The sequence below is a fragment of the Mus musculus genome, chromosome 2 (genome assembly GCF_000001635.26).
Source record: "Mus musculus strain C57BL/6J chromosome 2, GRCm38.p6 C57BL/6J".
NCBI lineage: Eukaryota > Metazoa > Chordata > Mammalia > Rodentia > Muridae > Mus > Mus musculus.
The window spans coordinates 119982742-120010330 of record NC_000068.7 but is presented as its reverse complement, the minus strand read 5'-3'; the positions used below and the strand labels follow the sequence as shown (position 1 = coordinate 120010330).

Genomic DNA, 27589 nt, shown 5'->3' with positions numbered 1-27589 from the left:
CTGCAAGGAGGCCTAAGCTGGAGGTGGAGGGAGCAGAGATAGCTTGGGAGGACCTTGGGAATGACTTGGGAAGGCTACAAAGCTTCCAACTGAGCCAAAGGACGCCTAGCTTCAGGGCCTAAGCAGGGCTTTCTGGCCACTAGAGCAAGACAAGTAAAGGTTTGTCCTAGTTCACAAAAAAGGGCTGAGCAACTTTTCCTCGAAGGCAACAGGCGTCCAGTTGGGATCGAATCCAGATAGACTGTCCTGAGCAGCTTTGGCGAGGGAAGCTGAATGGCCAGAATCAGCAGCAGTAAGCTACAGGTCAAGGGCCAGACAGTGCTCGAGGCAGGCTCTGTGGTGATGAGCAGGCACCAGGCCTGTTGTCTGGCTGCCTAACCTCTTACCGGTGGAACAGCAGACAAGAGCAAGCCTGGAGGCTGCCATACCATAGAGTGGAAGAAGAAAGAGCACCGACTGCAGTGGAAACTAGGTAGAGGTGCATATTGATAATCCGTACTTAGCATCTCAGGCTCAGTAAATGAATCCAATATACAGAGCCCACATATTCCCTGGGGACACTAGACTTTTGATGGGACCAAACACATCCAGAACTTCCAGCTGACCAACAGACAGTCTTAGGTCTCATCACCACTAACTGCCCTGCCCGACCAGCCGTTCCTCAGTGGTTTTCTTCCTTTTATCCCCAATCCCACTCTTTCCTGATCCCTTTGCCCCATTCCTTATTCCTTTCTCTTTTCACTTCTTTTTTTTTTTTTTTTTTTTGGTTTTTCGAGACAGGATTTCTCTATGTAGCTGTGTCTGTCCTGGAACTCACTTTGTAGACCAGGCTGGCCTCCAACTCAGAAATCCGCCTGCCTCTGCCTCCCAAGTGCTGGGATTAAAGGCGTGTGCCACAACTGCCCGGCTTTCTTTTCACTTCTTACCTCAAGTTCTGATCTCCTGAATTTCCCTTTAAAATGCCATGGTCAGGAGGGTCTTAGATATGACAAAAGCCATGTTTAGGGGTATACCTGTCATATCAGCATTTGGTAGGCTGAAGAACGAAGTCTTGATTCTTCAAATATGCAATGTACAATATATTGAGTTCAAAGCAAGACTGAGCTACAAAGTAAAACCTTGCCCCAAACATGAACCATGACTAAAGCAAGGGCTCTGGAAACCTTGTATCCTGTCACGTCTGAACAGTCTGTGAAAGCACACATGAAAGTGCACATCACTTACAATTCAAAGGCTGCTTATAATGTGCAGAATAATATCCTCTAGGCCTGCCATCATCTATTTAGAACCCACAGAGTTTTCTGTGGCTGCTGTTTTCTGAACCTTCTCCCAATCTCTGTTGACCTGTGACGAGCCCTCTACAGGCTGAGCTCTAGTAAAGGCGGCTGGCTGGTCTGACCTTAGAGGCTACTAGCTTCCTGACTAGAAACGGATGAACAAGGGCAAAGGGCTTCCACTCTCTGCGACAGACTTCCTCTAAATGCATTGGTGACACAATGACACCAGCTATGATCTAAATGCAGAACAACTTCATGTTGTGGTCCCTGCCTGTGAGTGTTCCCTGAAGTCTGTCACCCTAAAGCAGCACAGTGGCCTTTAACTTGTTCTGGTGGCACACACATATAATCACAGCACTTGGGAGGTGGAGGCAGGAGGGTCAGGAGTTCAGTCATTTTCAGCTGCATAGTGGATGTGAGGTCAGCCTGGGCTGTATATAATCCTGTTATAAACAAAACAAGAAAACCTTTCAAGTCTTCATGGAATACAATTTCTTATGTTTCCTCCATCTCCTAAGTTCAAGTTCACACAACACTGTGTGTGTGTGTGTGTGTGTGTGTGTGTGTGTGTGTGTGTGTGTGTGTGAATGTGTGTATAAGTGTGCGGGTTTTTTGTGTGTGTGTGTGTATGAGTATATGTTTAAGTGTATATGTGTGAGTGTGTGAGTGTGTGTATGTTTATGTGTGTATACACAATGCAGGCAGAAAGATGACTGGCTACAGGTAGATGAGCAAACCCTACTCCACCTCCTTTTCCTCCCCTTGTCTCATGCCAGGAAATTCTCTGGCATGGCAGGGATAGAAATACACAGGGTAAGGCCTTTAAACTTTTTACCCAGATTTATTCAGACTGGAAAACAACCCCTCAGAGAGAAAAAGCACATATGTATTTCTCTATGAAGAGCTGTGCCCATGTCCTTCCAAGTAAACAAGAGGGCCTACAGGCAACGTAGTCATCTAGGGAGAGGAGGGTGGGACACAACTGGCATCAGTCATTGGCCCTTCACTTCCAATGTCCTTGCCCAGCAGGGTAAGCCCTTGCAGCAATATTCACTGAAATCATCAACAAAGACTGCTGGGTTGGGCTGGCGCAACAGGCTGACTCTTGTAACTTAGAACTTGAGGGCACAGAGAGATTGCTCATCTTTACAGAGGGAGGGTAAGGCCTCAGTCCCTTAGGGCCTCAGTTTAGGAGAGTCATGCTGTGGGACACCAGCGCCAGGAAGGGCCAAGCCCTCTGCATTCCCATCCCTGCACAGGCCCAGGCTTGCTTCCTTCTCTCTCACAGGAGCCATCTCCTACCACTCTCCAGCCTCCAGAGTCAAAGCCAAAGGACAATCAGGAACCACGGAGTAGAGAGGCAAACACATGGGCAGGCCCGGGAGGGTCAACCAGAAACAATGTGTCTTCAGATTTCCTTCAGGCTAAGTGAAATCAGAAGGGCAACAGGGAGGCGCAGTGAAAGTCCCTCCATGACTCAATGCCAGCCTCTAGTCCTTTATTAACTGTCACTTCTCACATTCTTTACTGCGCTTTACCACCATGGCCAACTCCTTCTCCAAAGCATGTAGCAACTTACCATCTTTACATAATATGCTTTGAGAGGAGTGCCTAGCACGACAGATCTAACTCAGCAGAGATTCTATTTTTGTGTGTTGTTTACTGTTAAGTCCCCAGCTCCAGGAAGACTGGTACTCGAGATTTTTGGAAGGTATAAATAAAGCTTTAAGTCATTAATAAACCGAGCATGTGTGGTGGTACATGCCTATATTCTCAACACTCAGAACGTGGAGGCAGGAGGATCAGAAGTTTAAGGGCTACATAGTGAGTTTGAGGCCAGTGTGGAATACATGAGAGCTTGAGAGGGAAGGAAGGAAGGAAGGAAGGAAGGAAGGAAGGAAGGAAGGAAGGAAGGAAGGAAGGAAGGAAGGAAGGAAGGAAGGAAGGAAGGAAGGAAGGCAGGCAGGCAGGCAGGCAGGCAGGCAGGCATGCAGGCAGGCAGGCAGGCAGGCAGAAAGAAAGAGCGAACACAAACTAAATCACTAACTATAAGACCTCCAAGCTCAGCTGCAAACCTTGAGAGCTATGATTCAGAGCTGCAGGGCAGGCCCATGGCTCCCCCATGTTACAGCCATAACTCCCTCCCTGATGCCCAAGGGCAATGCACTGGGAGGAAGATGAAGATCACTGTGGTCAGGTAGGTCTGTCTGCTAATATACTATCTGGCCTTGAACTTGTTTCTTTCCTTTCGAAAACCTCGGTCTCCTCCTTCTCATCCGTAAAGTAGAAGGAGCGTCACAGAGCCTCTCAGAGCCCTGTGCACATCGACATGACAGCACGGTGGCCACTGTGTTTTACTGTCTACTTCCCAGGCTTTCCTAGAACCGCACTAACGTACCCCTGGGCATGTCTGTGAGTATCCAAAATGGTTTAACTGAGTAGGGCAGATGCCACAAAGCGACAAGCTGAGGTCCTGAGTTGAATAATAAGAAGAAAGGAAGCTGAGCGGGAGTTTCGTGTCTCTGATGCGATGTGCACAGCTACCTCACCCCTGGCACTGTGACTTCCCAGCCATGGTGGGCTTCTGCTTCAACCAAAATACGCCCAAAATAAGCTTCCTTCTTTTTTTTTTTAAAGATTTATTTATTATTATACATAAGTTCACTGTAGCTGACTTCAGATGTACCAGAAGAGGGCGTCAGATCTCATTATGGGTGGTTGTGAGCCACCATGTAGTTGTGGGATTTGAACTCAGGACCTTCAGAAGAGCAGTCAGTGCCCTTACCCACTGAGCCATATCACCAGCCCAAGCTTCCTTCTGTCTGTCTGTCTTTCTCTCTCTCTTTCTCTCTCTCTCTCTTTCTTTTTATTTTTGGCTTTTTCAAGACATGGTTTCTCTGTATAGCCCTGGCTGTCCTAGAACTCACTCTAGACCAGGCTGGCCTCAAACTCAGATATCCGCCTGCCTCTGCCTCCCAAGTGCTGGGATTAAAGGCATGCGCCACCACCGCCCGGCAGCTTCCTTCTTTAAACTGCTTTTATCAGGGATTCTGTCACAGCAACAAGAAGAGTAGCTGTTGTAGTCACTGTTCTATGGTGGTGAAGAGACACATGACCAAGGCTACTTTTATAAAAGAAAGCATTTCACTGGGGCTTGTTTACAGCTTCAGAGGGTTAGTCCATCATCATCATAGCACTGGGGAAGTAGCTGAGAGCTACATCCTGACCCACAGGCAGAGAGAGACTGGGCCTCAAAGTCCACCCAAAGTGACATACAGCCTCCAACTAGTCCACACCTCCTAATCATTTCCAACAGTTCCACTCCCTGGTAGCTAAGCATTCAAACGTAAGAGGCTATGGAAGCCATTCTTATTCAAAGCACCACAGTAACTAATGAAGCAAACTGGGAAAAGGGGTTGTTATGATGAAACTTAAATGGTTCAAAAGGTCTTTGGAACTGGTCAGCCTGAGGAATGTGGAAGAGTGTATGGAGCTGGAGGCTAGAGAAGCCCTGGTTTGCTGTAAGCAGAGCTTATTAGACCAGTCTGGTGGGAGTTTGGAAGATCAAAACGCTGAGAATATGGCGGTCATGGCCTAGCTCATGAGGTTTCAAGGGGTACGAGGACTGTCTCAGTAACTGGGCTGTATTATTTGTGCTATATTTTGGCAAAGAACCTTGCTTCATTTTGCTCAAATCCTGAGAATTTGATTGCACCTGAATTCAAAAGTAATGGACTAGTTTGTCTTGCAGAAGAATAGTCTTAGTCAAGACACACGAATACTAATAAGACAGGTGTGTCAAGCTTACTGCTCACTGCTCTGATCCAGATCTGTAGTGAGAGAAAAGCAATTAAGGCAGAAAGAAAGGTGCAGTGGGGAAAAAGAACGTAAGAGAGTTTAAGTTGTGAATGCAGAGAAAGCAGCTAAAATGGTTACAGAATGTCCTGCTGTGCCGTGAACATTAGCAAAGGAACCTGAGAGAAAGAACTCGCCCACTAAAGGACCAGCAGCAGTGCAGGTAATGGAAACGTTTTTCCCAGGATGAGCCTCAGGCACACAGAGGATGCTGCAGCTATGGTGGGAGGCCTGGGCAAGCTACCTCTCACACTAGTAGAGGAACCTGGCAGCATGGTCCCTCTGGTCTTGGGTGTGCAGGCATGAACAAAAGATGCAAAGGTGAGTGGGAACGGGAGGCTTCCTCCAAGGCTCCAGAAAGCCACTAATGCAAGCAATGTGTGGCAATGCTAGGGTCCTGAAGAGACCACTGTGTGACGCTGGGAAAAATGAAGCCTAAATTCCAATGAACAACCTAGGATTTTGAGGATGCTAAGGCTAAGTGATATCTACCAGACATGGAGTGAAGGTGACCCAACAGAATCTATGTGCACTGCAGCAGCAGAGCTCAAGAGACAAGTTGCCCAAGCGACTCCATCAGAGGTCCATGTGCTGAGGCCCACATGCCAGGGCCCTGCAGGGCTTGGTGTTTGCACTCCTGGGCTTTGGTCCTGCTGGGAGGTCTATACTTTCTCTGCTCCCATTCTTCCCTTTTGCAACAGGAATATTTGTTCTGAGCCCTATTATATTAGAAATATGGAAATTGTTTTATTTTAAAGGGCTCATAGTTAAGAGACTGTCTTGAGTCTAACAATGTACTTTGAATTTCTGAAGAGTATTAATATTAAGACTGTTAAAGACTGAGAGATGTTTGGAGATAGACAACGTATTTTTGAAATCTGAGATGAAAATGAGATTTGAGGTGACGTGGTGGAATGTTATTGAAATGATGTGTTTGAGTGATAAGATGATTAAGAGGTAGAGTTGTGATGGTTTATCTTGTCAACTTGACAGGTTTAGAATCACCATGGTAACAGGCAATGACTGCTCCTTAGAGTGACTATGGGGATGTTTTCAAAAAGGTTTAATTAAGTAGAGGAAGCCTACCCTGAATGTAAATGGCACCATCTCATGGGCTTGAGCCCCAGACTAAAGGAGAAAATGAGTCACTGCCAGCATCCATCTCTCTGTGTGTCCCACCACCCCTGTCACCACAGCCTCCTCTCTGTTTTGAACTATACTCTCAGATATGAGCCAAAACAGACCCAGACATTGCCTTGCCGGGTATTTTATTTTAGCAATGACAGAGGTAATGAACACAGTTACTTGGCAATCTTCTGGAAGGGTACCAAGAAAAGGCCACCAGGAGGTTAGCTTTTGTGACAGGAAGCTCCAGTGTACAGCATACCACACAACACTTTCTACAAACCAATGAGTTCTAGTGTTACCAGAAGCTGAATTATAGACTATGATGCCAGTTTGCTTCCAAAACAGGAATCTTATAGCTTTAATTATTCCAAGAGAGAAAGAGGCTAATGTGTTAACTGGAGAATCCCTGCTTGTTGTCCTCTTGAGGTACCTAGAATTCAGTGCCTTCCAAATAACCCGCTTAGGCTATCGCCCATGAGACCCAGTAATGCCTGTTTATGGGATAGTTACAATCCCTCCTCAAAAACATGGGAAAACATGTTTTGTTTTGTTTTTTATTTTTCGAGACAGAGTTTCTCTGTATAGCCCTGGTTATCCTGGAACTCACTCTGTAGACCAGGCTGGCCTTGAACTCAGAAATCCACCTGCCTCTGCCTTCCAAGTGCTGGGATTAAAGGCGTGCACCACCATGCCCGGCTTGGGAAAACATGTTTTTAAGACATGAAAAAAGGTTAAATGTGGACAGAGCTATCTCTCCAACAATTCCACAGACATTTCTTTCCCCAACAAGAGGCAAATCCTTATAAGCAGCAAGATTTAAAAACATAACAATGTTTTCTGAGCTCCCATCTTCTCACTCACTCTAGATTAGCCACTAGCTGACTAATTCCTCTAATGAAATACCTCCTCTCTTCCTTAGAGGCTCTGCACTTGACATGTCCTCCATGTGAAACACAGCAGCATCAAAGCTCACACACTGCCATCTTCTGTCATGCTAGGATCAGTTCTGGTACTCCCCATGGAGCCCTGACCACACAATTTTCTCATTTTATTTTTTAATTTTATGCATGTGAATATTTGCCTGCATGTATGCATATGCACCACATGCCTACTTGGAACCTGCAGGGGCCAGATGAGGGCACTGGATTCCCTGGAACTGGAAGTAGAGACAGTTGTGAGCCATTATGCAGGTGCTAGGAACAAAACCCAGGTCTTTTACAAGAGCAGCAAGTGCTGTTAACCACTGAGCATCTCTCCAGCGCCCCAACCACCTAATCTAACACTAGCACCCTCTTAAGCTCCTGGCTCCTTATGTGCTGTCTCTCCCATCTCCCTGACTGTTCAGAGCACCTAAACTCTCTGATCCTCCCTTGCTCACTAATTTGTTTGCATGCTTATTGCCTGCTCACACTCCTTGCTCCTAAACTTCACAATATGAGTGACCGGTCTCTCCTGTTTACTGCTATATCCCTGGTGTCTAAGCATGACTAAGCGGAGCAGGTTGTTTAATAAACTGCTGACCAAATGAACAAATAAGTCAGTTAGCAAACTGTTACGGGAAGAACTAAAAGCCCTGACTTGATGTTAGAAATACACAACAGAAGGTAAGACAGAGGCTGCTGGTGAGTACGTGTTTCTGTATACGATTCCATCGGGTAACAAGTTCAAGGATCTAGTTCTCAGGCTGTTTGATAATGCTGGGATTTCAGCATAAATCCCAATAAGGGCACACTCAGGAAAGGAATTTTCCTCTTTTCACCACTGAAAAAGCAAGGCACTTCCTCTTACTGCTAGAAAAGTCCAGTCTCTTCGCACTTCCTACCCCAGTGGTTGAAAAGCAGCTCTGTTCAGAGTGCTCACCAAGGTACACTGCCAGTGCATGCAGGGTCGAGGTGTGGGAGGGCAAGGCCAACCAGACCAAAGAGACAAAGGAACTATGGAGCCAGCTGGGGGCGGGGGAGGACCAGCTCAACTAAGAGGGTTCAACCAAACTAGGTCTCTCAAAGAGAGGACATGAGGATTTCATTGGCACCCTGAGGTAAGGGATGTGATGGGTAATATTGCCAATTAGACAAGATATAATCATAATCTATAATCGTGTAGGAGACAAAACTCTACAGATGTCTGGGAGGGCGTTTCTAAACTGGGTTAGCTGGCATTGTAAGCAGTACCATTCTGTCGGCTGGGGCGGACCAGACAGAAAGGAGAGCGCAAGCTGAGCACCAGCACCACCGCTGCCTCCCAAGCATGGGTGCCGTGTGCCTGCTGCCTCCCATGGGTGCCGTGTGCCTGGCGGCCTCATGCTCTTACTGCCATGCTTTGAGAAAGAAGGGGGGGGGGTGTTTTTGGCTCATAGTTCGAGGGCACCCTTAAGCCGTTTGTCACAGCAAGGAGACAGTAACTAATACAGGAAGCTTCAAGTAAGACAGGTGAGAGGTGGGCTTCCTGTGGGACAACAATAGCTCAGGAAAAGCTCTGGAGAAGAGAAACAAGATCCACTGAAACTGATGGGTCATGAAACTGAGGCCATGTTCACTCAGACCCCACCCACCGCTGCCTGACTGACACATGTGCTGCCCCCCACCCCCTTCACTGTGCTGTTTCATTTCCTCTCAGAAAATTTTGTTTTGGTTTGATAGCTGCTACTAGGCCTCTGGGAGGATTCGGAGTTTTGTTTCTTTTCTTGTTTCTAGGATACCTGAGCAGGCTCAGACAGCAAGAGCAGCAGGAACAAGGGTGGGGGCTGAGGGTGGTGCTAAGCAAAGGAGGGGGAGGAAAGCCTGCTTGGTCTCACACAGATGGTAGTGGACCCCATGAACCCTAGGAGTGCAACAGAGAGCAGCCATTTGCAAAGGGAGAAACCAACATCCTAAGAAAGCCATAGCTCAGTGAACAGCTTGGGAGCATTGCCCAGGGCTGACCAAAGCAAAGAGCACTCAGGACATTTCCTAGGAGACCCTAGACCAGAAGGAGGAGTCACAGGCGGCACACTGGGCTGCAAATGCCTGTAAAGATAAGCACACACTCAAAGGCTCTAGGCCTGGCACAGAAGTATGTGGAAGGAGAGTGGGTCAGAGTTTCATACCTCCCAAGGTTCAGCATACCAGAAGCAAGCTTTTCTGCACAGCCTACATCTAGCCCCAGCCCTACTCCCATGGAGAAGGGACCTGGCCTTCTCAGGCATGGGCAGGCACAGAATAAGTGGACTTCCCTTGAGGCAGGTAGCACTGGGTTATTTAGCAGGGTAGGTCTTTTATCAGGTTGCTTCTGGAGGCCTGTCCGGTCTTTGCCAGGCTAAGTCACAGAAGCAACCACAGGGCCCTGACTACGGTCACTAAATACCATCAGACCCCAGAACACCAGAGACACCCTCCTCAGAACCCAGGGGCAGAAGTCTCCTGGCATAGACTAATCTGTTCTTAAACTATCCTCAAGTGTCAGACAGACAGTTTAGAGAAAGAACAGAAAATCTGACTTTTCCCCTTTTTGCCATGTAAGAGTCAGAGCTCGGGGCTGGTGAGATAGCTCAGTGGGTAAGAGCACCCGACTGCTCTTCCGAAGGTCCGGAGTTCAAATCCCAGCAACCACATGGTGGCTCACAACCATCTGTAACAAGATCTGATGCCCTCTTCTGGAGTGTCTGAAGACAGCTACAGTGAACTTACATATAATAAATAAATAAATCTTAAAAAAAAAAAAAGAGTCAGAGCTCTGGCTGGGCATAGTGGTGCACACCTTTAAATCCCAGCCTTTGGGAGGCAGAGGCAGCTGGATCTCTGTGAGTTCAAGGCCAGCATTATTTGTAGAGCAAGTTCCAGGACAGCCAGGGCCATTAGCAGAGACAGAGATACCCTGTCTCAAAAAGCCAAACAAAACAAAACAAAACAAATCAACCCCCCCATAACAAAAACAAACGAACAAACAAACAAAAAAATCAAAAGAAGAAAAGAAGAAAAGCCAGAGCGCTGTAGTCAGGCTACTGGGACCTGAACTCCAATAGAGACAATGGCAATGTGATTTTAAACAAACTGCTTCACCTTGCATCTCAGTTTGCTTCCCTAAACTATGGAGTCGATAACAGTACCAGCCTCAAGCTCCTTATGCTCAAGTGCTATCCTGCTATGCTTCTCAAGTACTAAGTACTACAGAGCACTGCACCTGACTGACTGAATGGAGCTTCTGAAGTTGACTGTGGTGATGGCTGCAGACTCTAGAAAATTACTAAAGTTCATGAGTTGGATATTTATTTTGCTAGGAATCAAAACTAAGGCCTTGAAAATAGGTAAGCATTCTGCCAGTGGGCATTACTGCATCCCTGTTAGGGATTTTAAACATTTGGTGTCATATCACAATAAAGCCATTAAAAATTACTAGAAGGTAGTTATTAAAGATGGAGCTGGGGGTGGGCCAGTGGTGCAGTGGGTAAGGGATCTGTCTATGGATCAGAAGATGGTGCTGGGGCTGGAGAGATGGCTCAGCAGTTAGGTGCACTGGCTGCTCTTCCAAAGGACTAGGATTGATTCCTAACACCTATATGGCAGCTCACAACCATCTGGAACTTCAGTCTCAGGGAATCTGATGCTTTCTTCTGGCCTCCACGAGGCTCACACATGGTCTACAGAGTGTAGGCAGAACACTAATACACATAAAAATTTTAAAAATAGTTTTAAAAAAGATGGTATTGGGAATCCTGTACAAAAAAATACAAATATGTATGTGTGAATGGGTAGGTGTGACCAAAAATCAATACAGGATACAGAAAGAATACTACCCAATAAAGAATTTTTACTTAGACTGCATTTTCTCCACAGAAATAGCATCAAAACACTGACCTAGATGTCTCTCTTAGGAGATTTCAGAAACCTCCTGTCCACCTCAAGTGGATCACTGACCATTGATCACAAGTCACACTCTTGTCCCCAGGGCTCAGGGATCTTCTCAGAAGAGGGTGGGGAAATTGTAAGAGCCAGAGGCCATAACTTTCTTCAAGGAAACTTTCTGGATACAGCATGACAATTGCACCTAAGAACTCACTGCAGTTGTGACTGCATTCATAGGATCTCAGTGAGCTCAAGCCAGTCAAAATCCTAACATGGGTGGACTGGGGAGTGGGTAGAAGTGGTGAGTGGGCAAAAGTCCCACATCTAACCCAGAAGCTGTTGGCACCTGGCAACTGCTGGAAGAGGGAAAGCCAGCTTTCTTTAATGGTGTGACCCCCCTGGGAGGGTGACCACATCCAAGGATAAGCCCCACACCTGAGAGTAGTTGGGCAACACAAATATGACTTGATGGGTCTTTAAAAAGGTGGGGGGGGAGAGAAGAGGGAGAGAGCACCAAGTAAAATGGGTAGGAAGGGGGAGTGGATGTGGGAATAGTAGGGGAAGGGAGTAAATAGGACCAAAGTATATTGTATGAAATTCTCAATGAATAACATGTTAGTAAGAAATAAAAAATACACTTTCATGTAGCAAGATGCCCTGAAAGGCACTTAACTTACCCTGCTGGGTAGGCAACTAAGCCAGATCGGGGGTCACAAGCAAGTCCTCTTCCTCCAGATACTGTTACTCCCAGGACCTTCTCCAAGGTTACCTGTTAGAGCAAGACAGAGAAGTGACTCCTTACAGACCATAGGATGACAGTCACAGTAGGGTTCGAGGTGGGTGCTAAAGGCTCCTACAACCCAGCCTCTGACGCACTATTTCCCTACAACCTTATTCAGTCTGGGTCTTTTTCAGACTTTGTTCTGATCAAAATCCTCTTGGCCATACGAGAAAATGCCAGTAATAAGTGTCACCTGCATTAATCACGCTCCACCTGCTGTTACCATGGGAAAGAAAACATGGGTTAAAGTACAGGTTTATGACCAAAGAGGAACAAGAATCCTTCCGATGTGAGAAGGCACTAACTGTAGGCTAGGACCTGGGGTCTATGAGATTGACAAGAGGTCACTGGCCTTCAAACCTTCAAAGGCCACTGTGATCTCTCTACCGAGAGCCAGAAGAACGTTAGGTATCAATTAGGTAACTCGGACATCCTTGATCTTTGCGTCCCATCAAAGGACTCCACCTCCCGTGTCTGCCAGTTAAAAGTCTAGGAGCCTAGGAGGCCTAAGAAGGGCTTACTGCTGTGTTTTTGCGAATCACAGATGCTCACAGTACTCTGATTATTGTTATTAAGCCAAAACTCCCACAGAGATGAAAGGGAAGCCTGTGTAAATGCCAGGATAGTCTGAGAAGACATGACACATGAGACATTCCCCACCTTCATCAACGGTGTTGCTGTCCTGCATTGTCTGCAGGCCACACAAACCCTTCTAGACTAACCTCAAATTAATTGACTAGTCTTTCTGTGGATGAGGTCATGTGAGACCCACAGTGCCCTATAACCTCATAATTGTCCCTCCATGGCACTCCTTGTCACACAGTTTTTCTGGTCACTCCAGCTCTAGTTCCCTCCAGGGCTGTCTGCACTTCCTGCATGAGCCTTCCCTTGGGGATGTCCTTGTTCTTCCTTGATTTAGGGCGAGGAGCCCATGTAAACAGAGCGTCCTCTCCTATGAAGCCTCTGACCTGGATAGTCTTGGAGGGTCCAGGAGTGGATAAACCATATGCAGCGCCAGGAGGAGTGACTGTGACAGGCCAGCGTCTAGAGTGGGAAGCCCACAATCACCTGGCATAGTTCTGGATGTGTCTTCTCTTACTGCCCTCAAACAGGGAAGAGTTGAAAGTGCCCCAGAGGTCCCGCTTAGCTCCTCTGACCACACACATATGTACACATGCACACAACTAAATATAACAGTAACAACAGCAAAAAAATGAAACCTCCAAGGCCATTGAATTAGGTGGGAATGCTTCTTTGTGCTATGGACCAGGAACTGCAACATGTGCTTACGCACCACACCGGTGGTTTAGTTACAGTGCGTCAGGCCAAGCTCCATGCTGCTCACTTACCCACCACCCAGCTGCACCATCAGACCTAATGTTAGCCTGCCTGTGCTAGACATTCTGGACAGCAAGTCCGAATTTCTGCCTCATTCCATTTCTTTCTCAGTCTAAAGCCTTACTGGCTCCAGTCAATTGGTACTGACTACAGAGTACAAGCTTACCCTCTGGAGTCTACTGCCTTCAGTTATCCCGGATCAGGGTCTTGACACTGAGCCTTTAACTGGACCAGAGGAAGGGGTGTAGGGGTGTTCAGGAGCATAGCTATTGTCCTTACTGCCTAAGACATAGATGAGACAGACAGACAGAGAGGCAGAGAGACAGAGACAGAGAGAGAGAGGGAGGAAGGGAGGGAGGGAGGGGAGAGGAGTCTGAAGCCACTATGTTTGATGAATACAGAGGTCATCAAATCAAGTACAATGAGCTACAAACCTCCAGTTCTCATCACACCAATATAATTCGAAGCAAATCCTTTAGATTCAAATGTGTACAATCCCTTACCTCCCTATCGTTCAGTGTTAGTCCCAAAGACCAAGTCTGCTGGTTCTTGGCTGCCCTTCCCTCTCATAGGAATGTGAGTAGGTGTTCTGTGGGTAGAGAATCCAGTTCTATAGAGAATATTAAAAGTAGTTTGCAACTTTCAACAAGCAAAGCAGAAAGATTCGGTTTGATTTAAGCATACCCTGAAGAACAGTTTTCATAGTAAGAAAACCATTTTTACCATGATCTAGTCATAGTAAGAAACATGCTTTATACTGTGGTCCAGTGTGTATATACATGTATGTGTACAGGCAAACAAAGCTGAAGTACAATTTTCATAAACAATCCGTGATCGCAGCACATGCTGTGACACACTCTGTATGTTTCTTTTACTTCTAGCCACATCCACTCTGTCCACCGCATGACCTCCACATGTGCCGGGAGATTAAGCATGGGAAACCGCCACACACTTCTTCCCGCCAGGCTGAGGCCCAGGCCCAACTACGGCAATCTTTGGGTTTTGTCACTTTCCTCTCAGGGCTTTGCACAGAGGAACATACTTCCTGGCTAGGAAAATCCCACAAGCAGAAGTTTGCATGGGCTGAAATCTTGGCTTGTTTTCAAAGGATTTATGGGTTTGGTTTTTTTTTTTTTTTCTTTCTTCTGGCTTTCTAAAGTAGTCATCCAAAGGAGTGGGAGCAGTTTCCTTTGACTCTCTGAAGAGGAGGAGCAGAGGAAAACATTCAGGGGCATCAGCTGGTTTTTATTTTATGTTCTTAACTCAAACCAGCTTCCTGTTTGCTGGAAGGGAGGTTTGGGCTGCTCTCCACTCTCACAGGGTCTGAGAGTCCCAAGCTCTACTGAAGCCTGCAGCAGCGAGGCTCGTTCTGCAACACTCCAACACAAAGGGCTTGGCAAGATGACTCTCCCCCTCTCCCCCACTGATAACATTTTCCCTGTCCTCTCTTTAAAAGGTAGTAGAGGTTCCCTCTGCTCTACAGCGTGGAGAAAAGCCTGGCCACGAATGCTAAACACACCAAGTGCCATCAGCTATGTGCAGGACTGAACTTGCCCCAGCTCATCAACATTGATATATGCACAGCTTTTCCCACAGCTGGTAGGGCACTGGGAGCCCTGTCTCAGCAGTGGGAGAACTTTAATGTGGCAATCAGTCCAGGATTCTCCCCATTCTCAGGGATCCTGCATTATTTAGTAGTGCACCAATAAGTTCTAGTGCCTACCATCTCTCATTTGGAATAGGACTGTAACTCCTAAATGTGCTCCCAGCTTTAGGCCTGCCTGCTACAGTCTTCTCAACACAGCAGGTCACAGTGATTCTTGTAAACATAAATCCTTCCATTGGCTCCCACCTCCCTTAAAGTTCAAACGCAAACATTTGACTTAAACTTGGAAAGGCCTAAAATCACCCAGCCTCTGGCCATTTCTCTGAGATCATTTCCTATACTCTCTTTGCTGCCTCTACCCAGCCACCTCCACTTCTACCTCAGCCTCCACAGGCTCCTTGAGCAGACTCTAGTGCCCTCCTTTGAATCTGCTATTCCATGGATTCAAAGTCCTTCCCTTAGCTATGCACACAGTGACTTTATTCTGGCCTTTGCTCAGAGGCTGTCTGCCCAGAAAAGCCGTTCAGGCTTCTCTGGGTCACTCCGGCCTTTACTCGGCTAGACTATCTTCACAGCATGCACAGCAGATAAGATGTTATCCCTTCCCGAATGCTTCCCTATCACACAGGAGCCCTCAAGGACGGGGACGCAGAGTTCCATCACTTATTTATGTATCCTTTTTTTTTATTTAAAAAAGACTAATTTTATGTATATAAGTGCTTGCATGCATGGATGTATGTGTACAAGTATGCCTGAGGAGAGCAGAAAGCATCAGATCCCTGGAACTGGAGTTACAGACAATTGTGAGTCTCCATGTGGGTACTGGGAATTGAACCTAGGTCCTCTACAAGATCAGCATGACTTAGCTACCGAGTCATCTCTCCATCCCCATCTGCAGCACTAGACTACATCACCCACATAACATGATGGTGAACCAACTACTACTATACTGTCAGATAAACAGAGTACTGAAGGGCCCTTCTAAAATCATATGTCCCTACCCATAGATTAGAGTAGCCCTTAGACCTCTTAAGGGACATTTCTTTGTACAATGGATGGTTGATTAACTCAAAACTATCCAGGCATTGTTGTGCATGAATTTGATCCCAGCACTTAGGAGGCAGGAGCAGGTGAATCTCTGGAGTTTGAGGACAACCTGTTCTACATAGAGATTTCCAGGACAGCCAGCGCTACACAGAAAGACTCTGTCTCAAAAGTAAATAAGAGAAAAGAAAAAGAAGGAGAGAAAAGGGGAACCACAACCAGTCAGAGTACAGCTAAACATCCGTGGGACTCTCAGCTACAGATGAGACCTTTAACATCACACACACTTGCTAAGGCCCAGGGGCCATCAAGCAGAGGGGGTGCAAAGATTTTAAGAGCCAAAAACTTGGGAGGACCAGAGCAAAACGATGTCTTCTGGACATGCCAGGCCCACGGAGCTCATGGACTCAAAGCAGCTGTGGGGGCCTGGGTAAGACCTGGGAAGATCAAGATTTTGTTTTGTTTTATTTTGTTGAGCTAGGGTGTCCTGGAATTCACAATGTAGACCAGGCTGACTGCAAACTCCAGGATGCCTGCTTTCCTCTGCCTCCTGGAGTGAGTTTTCTTTAAGGAAGGTTCATGACATTCCAGTAGATGGCCCCACACCCAACAAATATGTGGGTACCACAAAAATAACTCTATGGGTTATAAAACAATGGAGGGACGGAGAAATGGAGGATGCCTATGGGAGGAGTTAGGGAGAGGAGCAGGAGGGGAGTGTATAAGAGAAAACAAAAGAGGCACTGACAGATTTGATGAGTCATGGGAAAGCTGAAAAAAAAAAGCCAAAAAACCCCTAAAACCCCCCCAAACTCGGGTATTTCAGTTAATAGAGTTGTTCTACTCTACTAGTTATGTAGGCTGGCTAGTTTTCTGTTTTGTTTTGTTTTATGTCAATGAGGAAAAGCCTCTGTCATATTGTCTGTAGGCAAGTGTGTTAGGCATTTTCTTGGTGACTGATGTCAAAAGGGCCTAGCCCACTGTGGGTGGTACCACTCCCAGCCAGGTGGTCCTGCATGGTATAGAAAGCAAACTGAGCAGACCATGGGGAATAAGCCAGTAAGCAGAGTTCCTCCATGGCCTCTGATTCTGTTCCTGCCTCTGGGTTCTTGCCCTGACTTCCCCCTGTGATGGACTATAACTGAAAGTGAAATAAAACCCAACCCAGGCTGTCGAGGAGACTTAGTAGGTAAAAGAATGAGATGCTAACCTTAATGATTTGACTTTAATCCCTGGGGCCCATGTAGTTGAAGGTAAGAACATAGACCAGCAAGTTGTACTGTGTTGCCATGTATGTGTGACCCTCTTCTTTTTGTTTTTTTTGTTTTTTTTGTTTTTTTGGTTTTTCGAGACAGTGTTTCTCTGTGTAGCCCTGTCTGTCCTGGAACTCACTTTGTAGACCAGGCTGGCTCGAACTCAGAAATCTGTCTGCCTCTGCCTCCCGAGTGCTGGGATTAAAGTCATGTGCCACCACGCCCAGCATGTGTGACCTACATACATGAAAAATATTCATATAGACATTAACATATAATATATAATATATTTAAATATAAATAAATATATAATATATATATTAAAAATTAAAAATAAAATTTAAATTTGAAAAATAAATTTAAAATTTTAAAAATATTTGAAATAATATATTTAAGTATATATATATATATATATATATATATATATATATATATGTGTGTGTGTGTGTGTGTGTGTGTGTATGTGTGTGTGTGTATGTGTATACTACAGAAGCCTACAGAAGCCAGGACTCAAGAACAGGGCACCCCCTTTATCTACACATAGGCACTGCCATGATCTACACATCCACAGTGCAGTGTAACGCTGGAAGGGCAGCCACGTTAAGAGGCTGAGCCAGCTCTTGCTTTGGCAGGTGCAGAGTGTTGAAATGGAGGACAGCCTTTCCCAGCCTGACACTGGTGTCATCTTTCCACTGAAGCAATGCTCCTGGAGGGCAGAGTTCTATAGTAGCCTATGAGAGAGAGCTGACACACCCACCACTCCCAGTGTGCAATAGACAGGGAAATATCATATCCTCCAGAGGGAAAGGAGGTAGGCAATATTTCCCTCACTCTAATGAGATAAAAGGGTAAAGTAACTTTGTAACAGTTTATCTGAAATAGTCTGTTTAAAGTGCCCTTCTGGCTCTTGTTAGGGTTGTGCAGCGGAAACAGGTGGTTCACAGGTGGAAGACCACTCAGTCATCCTAGACAAAACAGTACTGCCAACTGGAGTCTGTAACTTAGAATAGGACTTAAAACTGATTTAGTTAGTAATGAATAAACAGAATAAAAATGGATCATGCAGAATCAAGTCAGCCAATGAAACTTGTTTCGGGTTATGTGGATAGTCAGAATCAATGTAAAGTATATTAATGGATGTCTTCAAAAGTCTGGAAGCTGGTATTGGAGAGATGGCTCAGCAGTTAAGAGCACAGGATGCTCTTCCAGAGGACCCAGGTTCAACTTCTAGAATCCACATGGAGGCTCACAACTGTCTTTAAGTCCAGTTTCAGGGGATCTGATGCCCTGTTCTGACCTCCAAGGGTAGGTCACACAAATTATACTACAGAGACATACATGTAGGCCAAAATACATATGAAATAAAAATAAATTGCTTTTGAATTCTAATTTTAAAAAAATCCACGTGCAGGTGTGTTCAATGAGCGTAGGGATGTCCAGGCACATGTGCAGAGTGCAGATGTATGCAGGTATGCGTGCATGAGTGAAGGCACCTGCAGAAGTCAGGGACGTCAGATGCCCCTAGAGCTGGAGTTACATACAGGTGGTTGTGAGTCTCCTGACAGGGATGCTGGAAACAAAGTTGGTTTCTCTGGAAGAGATCAGTATGTGCTCTTAACTGCTGAGTCATCTGCTCCAGCCACAAATTATTTATTTATTTGGATATTGTCTTAATTTGCATTTCAAGTGTTATCCCCTTTCCCTGTTCACCCTCCAAACCCCGTATCCCACCACCCTCCCCTGCTTCTATGAGGGTGCTCCCCCACCCACCCTTCCAGTCCTGCCTCCCGCCCTTACATTGCACTGCACTGGGGCATCGAGCCTTCACAGGACCAAGGGCCTCTTCTCCCATTGGTGGCCTACAAGTTCATCCTCTGCCACATATGTGGCTGGAACCATGGGTCCCTCCACGTGTTCTCCTTGGTTGGTGGTTTAGTCCCTGGGAGCTCTGGGGGGGGGGTCTGGTTGTTTGGTTCTTCCTATGGGGTGGCAAACCCCTTCAGCTCCTTCAGTCCTTTCTCTAGCTCCTCCGTCATTTTATCTTTAAGTCTGAGACACTAGGATGCTATACGAGTCCCACCCACACTCCTTAAAATCGTGGGGAATGATCTACTAGAGAGTAATCCAGTGTGTGACAAAGGTCACAAAAAGAACAAAGTCCCCAACAAGAAGACAGTGACATCTGGAAAGGTTCAGGGAAGGGAAACAAGGAAGCCTTCATGGAAGGAGACCCAGCCTAATGGTGCAGAGTGGGGATTCGGTGTTTCCTGGCTGTCTTCTTGGCATTTAGAGATGAAGTTTCTTTCAAAACCTCGAGAGTACGCATTGTGGCACAGACAGGAATTATTTGATTACATTTATTTATTTTGTGTGCATCTATGTACCATGGTGCACATACATCATTCAAAGAACTTGGGGGAGTCTGTACTCTCCTTCCCCCATGTGGGTCCCAAGGTCAATCCTGGGTTATCAGGCTTAGCAGCAAGTGTCTTTACCTGCTGAGCCATTTTGCTAGCCTCCTTACAGGATCTTGACAAGTGGAAACACCAAAGGTCTACAGAGTGAGTTCCAGGACAGCCAGGGCTACACAGAGAAACCCTGTCTTGAAAACAACCAAAAACAAAACAAAACAAAACAAAAAATTTAAGTGTCAAATTATAATCTTTAGGTTCTGGAGGCTTTGGGGGGAACCCAAGCAAAGCTACATTTGGTGAGATGACTGGAATGCCGAAGAAGTTATGAGGCTAGCAGAGCAGCTCAGGTGAGAGGTAATGAGACCGAGCCGACAGACAGCTGCAACAGAACAGAAAAAGTACAAACCAAGGCACAGAGCTCGGAGAGAGGTTAGGGCTAGAAACAGGTACTGAGAAGTGTTCCCAACAAGACAGCAGGGGAGAGAGGCAGGAGGGAGAGACCAAGCACAGCTCTGGAAAAAACGTATTTGTTTGTTTGTTTGTTTGTTTGTTTTTTTTTTGGTTTTTCGAGACATACTATGGAAGGACGAGGTACCCAGCAATAGAGAGGGAGGAGCACCAGTCAGCATGGGCGCTAAAAGGAGACAGGGATGGGACTCCTCAGACCTTAGAGCCGCCCACAGCAGTTCCAAGAAGGCCGGGACTGTTCAGCTACACCACACCCTGGGAACTGTAGGCCTCAGCTCTTCCTAGTCAGCCTCCTGCATCCCCAGCTTGCTCACTCGCTCTACAAGGAGGCTTCCTTGCCTGGATCAGACATAAACTGTGAAGGTTTTGTCTTTCTTACTGTGAAGGACCTGGAGTCTGCCCATGCTATGAAGGGACTGCTCCCTCGAGATGGGGCACTAGGAGCCAGAGTCACTTTGAAAAAGCCAGAGTCGGGGCTGGCGAGATGGCTCAGTGGGTAAAAGCACTGACTGCTTTTTCCAAAGGTCCTGAGTTCAAATCCCAGCAACCACATGGTGGCTCACAACCACCTGTAATGAGATCTGATACCCTCTTCTATACAGTGTACTTATGTATAATAATAAATCTTTGGGCTGGAACAAGCAAGAACTGAGTGAGCGAGGGCCGACCAGAGCAAGCAGGCTTGACCAAAAAGAGCAGAGGTCCTAAATTCAATTCCCAACAACCACATGAAGGCTCACAACCATCTGTAGAGCTACGGTGTAATACATAAAATAAATAAATAAATCTTTAAAAAAAAAAAAAAAGAAGCCAGGGTCATCTAGATTTGGCTGACCTCAAACACAATCTGCCTCTGTTGCCATCTTGCTGCCCCCAGCTTCCTCTTCCCTACTCTCTTCTGTTTCTCAGTCCCACTCAATGCAAGTGATGAACCCCAGGGGCATAACTCACTCTGGACAAACGTGGCCTGTTAGACCCTGGTATGCTTCCTCCCTTCCTACAGGTTAAGAAAAACTGTTTACAGTCTCCTGTCTGTTCTCTACACTCTAATCTCACAAAGCACATTTTCCACCCAGTTCTAAAAACTGCCACTTACGCAAAAGCCACAGAGGAGCCCACGGCCAGCAGGCTTTCCACAGAAACCTAGGCAGATGTGCCAAGACCCAGTGACTGGACGGACCCAGGAGACAGAAGGACTCTGGCGATTCAGAGTCCAAAGTATCACCTTGTTAGAGGTAAGTAGAGCAAAAAGGATCCTTCTGGGTCAGGCAAACAGACCTGCCTCTCAACTCTGCCTGGCTTTTAACCTGCTGTGGCTAAGTCAGAGCTGTACTATCTTCCACAAAGACTACCAGAAACCAATGTCCCAAGAGGACAACAATCCAAGCTTTTCTGCTCAACAATTCAGAATTAATGGGAGCTGAGTGGAGTCTCCTGTGCTGGGATGAAAATAGCCTCAGCTTCTAAGGAAGGTCAATCTGCTACTGCTTGGAAGAAATAATCTTAGAGATCCTCTAGCCACAAGTCGCTGGAGACCAGCACACTAGAATAAAGGTTGCCCAATTTTGGCTTAGCAATAGAATTACTTCAAGACACCCTACAACCCCCAGATAGCAGTTCTACCCATTGTCTATACCCTTTCCCCTATATCCTGCAAAACACACACACACACACACACACACACACACACACACACTCATGTATGTGGCATCTTCTATAAGCTGGAACTTGCTAATTCAACTGATCTGGCTGGCCACCAAGCCTCAGGGAGCCAGCGCTGGGATTACAGGTGTGTGCAAATGTCTACTTTCTCAAGCAGATGCTGGGACCAAACTCAGGTCCTCATGTTTGTGCGGCAAGCATTTTACCAACTGACACATCTCCCAGCCCCCACCACTTTTTTTGAGACAGTTCTCCCTAAGTGTCTATGATGGCCTCAAATTCTTGGGCTCAAACACCCTTCCTACCTCAGCCTCCTAGTAGGCTGGGACTACAGGCAGACAAAATCATGGCTGGCTTTGCACAGTTCTGAATAAAAACACAAGAAATGAGCCGGGCAGTGGTAGTGCAGTCCTTTAATCCCAGCACTTGGGAGGCAGAGGCAGGTGGATTTCTAAGCCTGGTCTACAAAGTGAGTTCCAGGACAGCCAGGGCTACACAGAGAAACCCTGTCTCGAAAAACCAAAACCAACCAACCAAACAACAACAACAAAACACAAGAAAGGGTTGTTAATCTGCATGCTAAAAGCCCTCCAGCTTCACATCTAAAGTTCCTGCTACTTCTGGGCTGACAGAAATCTTGAGGCCAGTTGTTGTAGGTCAGCCTGGACAACACAGATATCCCGGGTCAAAAAAGGAAAAAGAAAAAGAAAAGCTTTCCAAGTGATCCTAAGAATCAGATTTTGAACTAGAATATTTATTTATTTTAAGACAAGCTCTCTCTTTGTATCCTTGGCTATCCTGGAACTCTCTATGTAGATCAGGCTGGCCTCAAATTTCACAGAAATCCACCTGCCTCTCCCTGCCAAGTGCTAGGATTAAAAGTGTGCACCTCTATACCTGGCTTGAACTATATTTAAAGCATTTTGCCATTTCCCCCCCCCCCCCAAATCTTAGCCCTTGCTGGAACCAAAAGGAGAAACTAGCACTTCAAGTCTTGTGGTAATACTTGAGGGGACAGAAGGGTCTGTGTAGACTGGTTCTCCTGCAGCCAGAGCTACCACTCACTGAACACAGCCTGTCCAGAGCTGATCTGAGCACTTCACACTGAGTGACTCATGCAATATTCTTGACAACTTTATGAAGAACTAGCATTTTGCAGATAAAGAATCAGTCAGGCAGCCAGGTGTGGTGGCGCACACATTTAATCCCAGCACTCGGGAGGCAGAGGCAGGTGGATTTCTGAGTTCGAGCCAGCCTGGTCTACAAAGTGAGTTCCAGGACAGCCAGGGCTATACAGAGAAACCCTGTCTCGAAAAACAAACAAAACAAAACAAAACAAAACAAAAACAACAACAAAGATTTATTGTGTGTGTGTGTGGGGGGGGGGAGTCAGCGAGTATGCCTGCAGAGTCCTCTGGAACTGGAGTTGAAGGCAGTTATGAGCTGTTTGACACGGGTACTGGAAGCAGATCTTCTGTAAGAACAGTGTGCCCCTTAAACACTCAGCCATCTCTCCAGCCCTGGTTTCAATGTTTTTGTTTTTTGTTTTTTAATGTCACAACTTGGACAAAGTATAGTGGTGCATGCTTTTAACCCAAGCACTTGGGAGGCAGAGGCAGGTGGATCTCTGTGAGTTTGAGACCAGCCTGGTCTGCATACTGAGTTCCAGAACAGCCAGGGCAATGTAGAGAGACCCTGTCTCAAACTAAACAAAACAAAACACACAAAAAAGTCACAACTTAGCATTAGTTGAAACAAGTCTATAAAAATGGGTTCTTGCCTCTCCTCACTAGATGGCTGCAATAAAAGAGGGACGGAGCTTTTCCTAATGCTGGATCACCGTGTCGTCAGAACCCAGCCATCTCTGGGCCATGCTGCACGCAGCCTATGGCCAATATGGAGAGCTAGCACGTGTTTCCAAGGGAGCTGGAAGTGTAGTGCTAGAAGACAGTCTGGTTTTCTGTGCAAATGAAGGAACAAGTAAGAAAACATCAGACCAAAGAGAGGGAATGAAGGGACTCCGCTAAAGAGCCAGTTACAGCCCAGTCACCAGCACGCGTCCACGCCCCGTCAGCATAGAAAGCAGCCTGAGTAGCCCAGTTTCTCGGCAGAGGAAGCCTTCTGACCCTCCCTTACTTTTCCATGGTTACCAGAAAAGCAAAGATATCAGACAGTTCAATTCAGACCTGATGGGGGAGGGGACTTTTCCCTCTAATGTCTGACTTCTCTATACTAAGAGCAGAATCTCAAAGCATTATGACCTGAAGGAAGTCTGGTCCCCAAAAGAGCCTAATTAAAGCTGATGTGGCAGCATACACCTGTAATTCCAGGGAGTCAGAGGCAAGAGGATTAGGAACTCAGCTACATAGTAAGTTTGAGGTCTCATATAGTCTCAAACTATATGGGACTGTGTCCCAAAACAGCAACAGAAAAGGGACATTTACCAATCTACACAGCTGAGTGTTTCCCTTGATCTCCTGGCTTCCAACTGTGTCAGCAGCAAGAATGCTCACCGTTTCCTTGTCTAGCCGACCTGGGTAAAGTGAATGTGTGGCTGACGGAGAGGGGTGGGGAGACTCTAGTGCTCCAGCTGCCTACAGACTCACGTCACAAGACTCCTTCCGTGTCCCAAGGCCTTCATTACTTTCCTAATGGAAAATCACATCAATCCCTCTTGTAGACTTTACCCTTTCTTCTTGCTCAAAAACTCTCAAGGGGTCCTTGTTACCAACTAAGTAAATGTTTGCGCCTTGCATCATCAGCCCGATTCAAATTTGATTTCCTACTACTCCCCTAAAAGAAACGTGCACATTTCAACGCCAATCTGGATTATTCTTTTTTTTTTTTTCTTCTTTTGGTGGGGAGCGGGTGGGTTTGAGACAGGGTTTCTCTGTGTAGCCCTGGCTGTCCTGGAACTCACTCTGTAGACCAGGCTGACCTCAAACTCAGAAATCCGCCTGCCTCTGCTCCCAAGTGCTGGGATTAAAGGCGTGCCCAGCAGTGGATTATTCTTTATTCCCAAAAGTTGCCTCGGGCTTTAGCTTGATTTCTTCCATCACCACACACTGAAATCCTAGCTTTCCTGTGGCATATCCTGAGTCTGACTTTTCAGTAGTCTCTCAGAGTGTTGAAGTTATGGGATGTTTTCCTCATTATTCGCTTCTCTACATTACCTTGAGTAAACTCTTTTCATAAAGTATGTATTGCTTTAAAAGCATCAAAACATTTTATTGACTAAACATCAATGAGGAAATATTTTTATTTAAAGATCTCAGATTTACATGGTTATCAGGGATTCTCAAGAGAAAATTTGAAGATTCTATTTTTGTTCCCCCATCTCTCTCTCTCTCTCTCTCTCTCTCTCTCTCTCTCTCTCTCTCTGTGAGTGTGTGTGTGTGTGTGTGTCGGGGTGTGTCGGGGTGTGTGTACCTGAGTGCAGGAGCACAGGGCCTGAGGTGTCAGATCTCCTGGAGCTGGAGTTACAGGCAGTTGGGAACTGTCTTAACCACCAAGCCATCTCTCTCTCTCTAACCCCAAGAAAGCACTTTTATATCCTATTAATACTTATATATGTGTATGTATATACACATGCATATGTGTGTGTACGTATCCCAAACCACCAAGCTGATACCAGACATATTTTCAGTAACATTTGAGTGTAACTAATAAATAAATATAGATTTTAGATTTCAAATATTTTATATTTAAGTTCAAAACACATTCTAATTGAAGAAATTTTTTTATCTTTACTCTCTTTTTCTACTTATAAAAATAATGCAAAAATGCAGGCTTATTATTTCAGATTCAAATCTTACAAAATTGCAGTGACAGCCGACCATAACCTAACTCTTCCTGAGGTAAGCAATACTCACAGTGATGTTTATAGCCTCGCTTTCTATGTGTACACTACTAGATGGGTATGTTTTCAAAACTGTGTAGGTGATCATTACCAAAGCACTCTACAATCTGCTGGTGTTCTACATGTGTGTCTTACACTTCACTGCACATCAACAGACAGACTGACATTATTCTTTTCAGCAGATGCAAGGAATTTTATTTCATATGAGTATGCCATTTTTGTCAAGAGTTTCTAGGAGAACATCAAAGATTTCACTATTATGAAAAATATTATCTAAAAAGCAATGGGGCTGGAGAGATGGCTCAGTGGTTAAGAGCACTGACTGACTGCTTTTCCAGAGGTTCTGAGTTCAATTCCCCACAACCACATGGTGGCTCACAACCATCTGAAATGAGATCTGTAACTCTCTTCTGGTGTATCTGAAGACAGCTATAATGTACTCATATACACAAAATAAATAAATAAATCTTTAAAACAAAACAAAAAAATGAAGCTTTGGGCTGGAGAGATGGCTCACTGGTTGCTCTTCCAGAGGTCCTAAGTTCAATTCCCAGCAACTACTTGGTGGTTTATAACCATCCAGAATGAGTTCTGATGCCCTCTTTTGACATGTAAATAGAGCACTCATACAATAAATAAATAAATAAAATAATAAATAAATAAATCTTTCTAAGAAGAAAAGAAACAACAACAAAACTTTAGTGTTTCTTCTAGTGAGTATTACAAAATTCTTCTAGCTGATGGTCAACAGCATCAGTTAGGTATGACTATATCTATTCCCTCAAGTCTTCATATAGATTTAGTGAGGTACACACACACACACACACACACACACACACACACTACTTTCTTTCTCTTTGTTGCTGTCCATCTGTTTTGAGACAAGATCTTCCTGAGTCTAGGCTGGCCTTGAACTCTTCATCCTCCTGCCTAAGTCTTATAATTACTGGGACTCCAGGGATACACCAAAAGATCAGCTCGACCAAACTGTTTACATAAAAATTTCACTGCAGTCACAATTAGAAGCTCAGTGGGTTATAACATTACTATATTTTCACACACTGAGTTTAAATTCTTAGACTGAAACTTCAATACAAATGAATTAGTCTCTCCAAAGGAAAATTATTTCTCTACTTTATGGAAGGCATTGCTATAAGAAAACATACTCATAAACCCAATAGCTTTTGATCTAACATAGAAAATGGGGTCACCACACCCCTGAAGGCTCACTAGTCTGACTTACTTTATATGTGTGTTCTGCCTGCACATATGTCTGTGCACCACATGCGTGCTATGTGTCCAAAGAGGCTAGAGCTGGGCGTCAGATCCCCTGGAACCTTTGGCATTGCTCAGATGGTTGTGAACTGCATGTAGATCCTGGGAATTGAACCCAAGTCCTTTGGAAGAACAGCCAGTGTTCTTAACCATGGAACCATCTCTCTGGCTCCTATTTTGACTTTTAATTACAAAAAACTCACTGCTATAGCCCTGAAATAAATTATAATGTAGTTAGTATCAAAAAAGTGCATGGCGGGTTGAAGTGATGGCTCCATGGGAAAGAATGACTGCTGTACAAGCATGAGGGCCTGCATTCACATCAGCAGCATCCATGGGAAAGGTTGGTATGATTCTATAACTACAGCACCAAGTGGGTAAAGGGTAGACACTGGAGCTTGGTCTGAATCCAGGCTCAGTGATGTTGTCTCAGGGGAATAAGGCAGAGGTGATGGTGCAGGACAGCTGACTTCTCAGGGTTCCAAGTGTGAACATGTGTGCACGCATATGCATATATACCACACACACACACACACAGACAGAGAGAGAGAGAGAGAAAAACCATTACTAACCCTTCCTTTCGGTTAGCATTCTGTTTTTGCTTTTGTTTTTTTGTTTTTTGAGACAGGATTTCTCTGTATAGCCCTGGCTGTCCTGTAACTCACTTTGTAGACCAGGCTGGCCTTGAACTCAGAAATCCGCCTGCCTCTGCCTCCTAAGTGCTAGGATTAGAAGCGTGCGCCACCACTGATACAAGTTAGATCATTAGCAAGGAAAAGGTATTAAGGATGTATAACAAAAGATGTTGA

General features: G+C 45.6%; 1 protein-coding gene across 3 annotated transcripts in view; it reads right to left on the bottom strand.

The window, feature by feature from the left end:
* Mapkbp1 (mitogen-activated protein kinase binding protein 1) overlaps positions 1-27589 on the bottom strand; it is a 55014-nt gene that overhangs the window by 17073 nt on the left and 10352 nt on the right. For all 3 annotated transcript variants that reach the window (XM_030251566.1, NM_001355293.1, NM_011941.3), the window contains one exon: positions 11758-11849. In XM_030251566.1, the coding sequence (XP_030107426.1) occupies positions 11758-11849 (92 nt within the window). The remainder of the gene's footprint in view (positions 1-11757; positions 11850-27589) is intronic.